This window comes from Penaeus japonicus, unplaced genomic scaffold, assembly GCF_977035675.1.
Source record: "Penaeus japonicus unplaced genomic scaffold, GWHDUDI00000001_assembly GWHDUDI00000010, whole genome shotgun sequence".
NCBI lineage: Eukaryota > Metazoa > Arthropoda > Malacostraca > Decapoda > Penaeidae > Penaeus > Penaeus japonicus.
This window is the reverse complement of record NW_028234412.1, coordinates 4,116,380-4,118,879: the sequence shown is the minus strand read 5'-3', so window position 1 is coordinate 4,118,879 and position 2,500 is coordinate 4,116,380. Positions and strand designations below refer to the sequence as shown.

The 2,500-nt window shown below is 52.4% G+C and overlaps 2 protein-coding genes across 2 annotated transcripts in view; both read right to left on the bottom strand.

The window, feature by feature from the left end:
- The window catches only part of LOC122267182 (cytochrome P450 3A11), a 56,092-nt gene that overhangs the window by 13,263 nt on the left and 40,329 nt on the right, over positions 1 to 2,500 (bottom strand). The window lies entirely within an intron of this gene.
- The window catches only part of LOC122265393 (organic anion transporter 3-like), a 31,462-nt gene that overhangs the window by 1,717 nt on the left and 27,245 nt on the right, over positions 1 to 2,500 (bottom strand). Inside the window, exons 11-13 of the mRNA XM_086540520.1 lie at positions 2,216 to 2,244; positions 1,421 to 1,583; positions 177 to 319 (exon numbers count right to left, since the gene is read on the bottom strand). Coding sequence (XP_086396646.1) covers positions 177 to 319; positions 1,421 to 1,583; positions 2,216 to 2,244 — 335 coding nt within the window. The remainder of the gene's footprint in view (positions 1 to 176; positions 320 to 1,420; positions 1,584 to 2,215; positions 2,245 to 2,500) is intronic.

Sequence of the window (2,500 nt, the reverse complement as noted above, 5' to 3'; positions counted from 1 at the left end):
TGTGAGTAAGTTAGCGAGGACATGAGTGAGGTGAGGGTGATTGAGTGAGTGAGGACATGAGTGAGGTGAGTGTGAGTGAGTGAGGACATGAGAGAGGTGGGTGTGAGTAAGTTAGCGAGGACATGAGTGAGGTGAGGGTGATTGAGTGAGTGAGGACATGAGTGAGGTGAGCTCACCTGGTCAGTGCGCGTTCCTCGAGTTCCTTGATCGTGTCCGGCAGGGGCATGCGATGCGTCTCGTGCAGAAGGAGGGTCACCACGCCCGCGAAAAGCGCCGCGATGCCGAAGATCACCGAAGGCATCCACGGGTAGTGGGGACCCTGGGGGTAAGGGAAGGGGGGAAGGGGGGAAGGGGGGGTTGGAGGTTAGTTGTTGTTGGTGGTGGTTGTGTTGGTATTGGTGTTGATGTTGTTGTTGTTGGTGTTGTTGTTGTTGGTGGTGTTGATGTTGTTGTTGTTGGTGTTGTTGTTGGTGGTGTTGATGTTGTTGGTTGTGTTGTTGTTGGCTGTGTTGTTGGTTGTGGTGTTATTTTTGTTGTTGTTAGCGGTGTTGTTCTAGTTGGTTGTGGTGTTGTTGTTGGTTGTGGTGTTGTTTTTGTTGTTGTTAGCGGTGTTGTTCTAGTTGGTTGTGGTGTTGTTGTTGGTTGTGGTGTTGTTGTTGGCTGTGGTGGTTCTGTGGTTGATAGGGATTGTGTTGATGTTTTTTCTACGAGTCTGGGTGATTTTTTTTTAAGTATTTGTTTTGATTCATTGTTCAGTCTGTGTAGGTTTTAGGTGCTATTTCATTCACCATTTGACTCTTCATTTCTAATCTAACTTTCCTCACTTTTCCACTCTCATCCCCTCTCCTTCTCCTCCTCCCCTTCCCTCTTCTTCTCCCTCTCCTCTTCCTCCTTCCCCTCCTTCTCCGTTTCCCTCTCCCTCTCCCTTTCCCTCTTCTCCTCCTTCCCCTCTCACCTCCCCCTCCCTCTCCTTCTTCCCCTCTCCCCTCTCCCTCTTCCTCTTCTCCTCCTCCTCCCTCTCCCTCTCCTCCTTCCCCTCTCACCTCCCCCTCCCTCTCCTTCTTCTCCTCCTCCTCTCTCTCCCTCTCCTCCTTCCCCTCTTCCCCCCTCCCTCTCCCTCTTCTCCTTCTCCTCCCTCTCCCTCTCCCTCTCTTCCTTTCCCTCCTTCTCCCTCTCTTCTTCCCCCTCCCTCTCCTTCTCTCTCTCTCCCTCTACCTCCCACTCCCACTCCTCCTCCCTCTCATCTCTCTTTCTCTTCCTCCCCCTCCCTCTCCCACTCCCCCTCCCCCTCCCACTCCCCCCACTCCCACTCCCACTCCCCCTCTCCCCCTCCCACTCCTCCCCACTCCCACTCCCACTCCCACTCCCCCTCTCCCACTCCCACTCCCCCTCTCCCCCTCCCCCTCCTCCCCCTCCTTACCAGCAAATCCGTGACGAAGGGCGAAATGGTAGACGCGATCCTGGAGGGAATGGCCGACGTCCCTATGGCCAGGAGCCTCACCTCCGTCGGGAACAGCTCGGTCACGTAAAGGTACAGGATCTGGAAGCCGGCGCTGATGCTGCCTGGCTTGTTTAGGAGTTCTCTGCTACTGGGTGTTGTTGTGGGTGGCGGGCTCAGGGGTGGGGGGGGCGCTCCGGGTGAGGGGGTGGTGTCGGGAGGTGGGAAGATCTCACGGCTAAGCTGAAATTTGTTGGGCATCGTAAGTGGGGGACGAGGGGGGGGGGGTCTGGTGGGAATGTTTGTTGGCTGGAGGACTTGTTTTGGTGTTTGGGGTGGGAGGTTTTGTTTTGCCTGGTTGTTGTGTTGGGGTTGGATCGTGGTTTTGTTGTTGTTGTTGCAGTTTTTGTTGTGTGTGGGTGGGGTGTTGTTTGTTTTGTGTGTGTTTGTTTTTGCTTTGTGGAATGTTTTGTGTTTTATTTGGGTGTTGTTTTTGTGGTTGCTATTTTTGGTATGTTTGTTTGTTTTGTTATGTTTGTTTGCGTGCATTATTGAAACAATCAACCTTTTGATATGTGTGTTTGCGTGTGTTATTTAATCTGTTTTTAGGGTGTTCTATGGTATATTAAAGAAACATGACCCGTGTGTGTTTCCATAATGTTAAGTCAAGAAACGACGAAAACCTTTCACCAGTCAACTTAAATTATTTATAGTTACAAAAAGAAAAAACAAAAAAAAGTCAAATGCCCCGTCCCCTGCCCAAAACAGCCCAGCAACAGACAAACCACCAGCCAGTTCCCTTCCCTCTTCATGCATCCAATCTCCCCTTCCCCTTTCCTACCCCGTCCCCTTTCCCTTTCCCTTCCCTTTCCCCTCCCCCTTTCTAACCCTTCCCAACCCGTCCCCCCCCCCCCTTCCCCCTCCCTCTTGCCTCCACCCTTCCCATTACCCTTCACCCTTCCCCTCCTTCTTCTTTACCCCCCCTCTTCTCCCTTTCTCACCTTCCTTCTTCTTGCACCTAACCCGTCTCCTTCTCTCACCCCCTTTTCTTTCTTTTCTCCC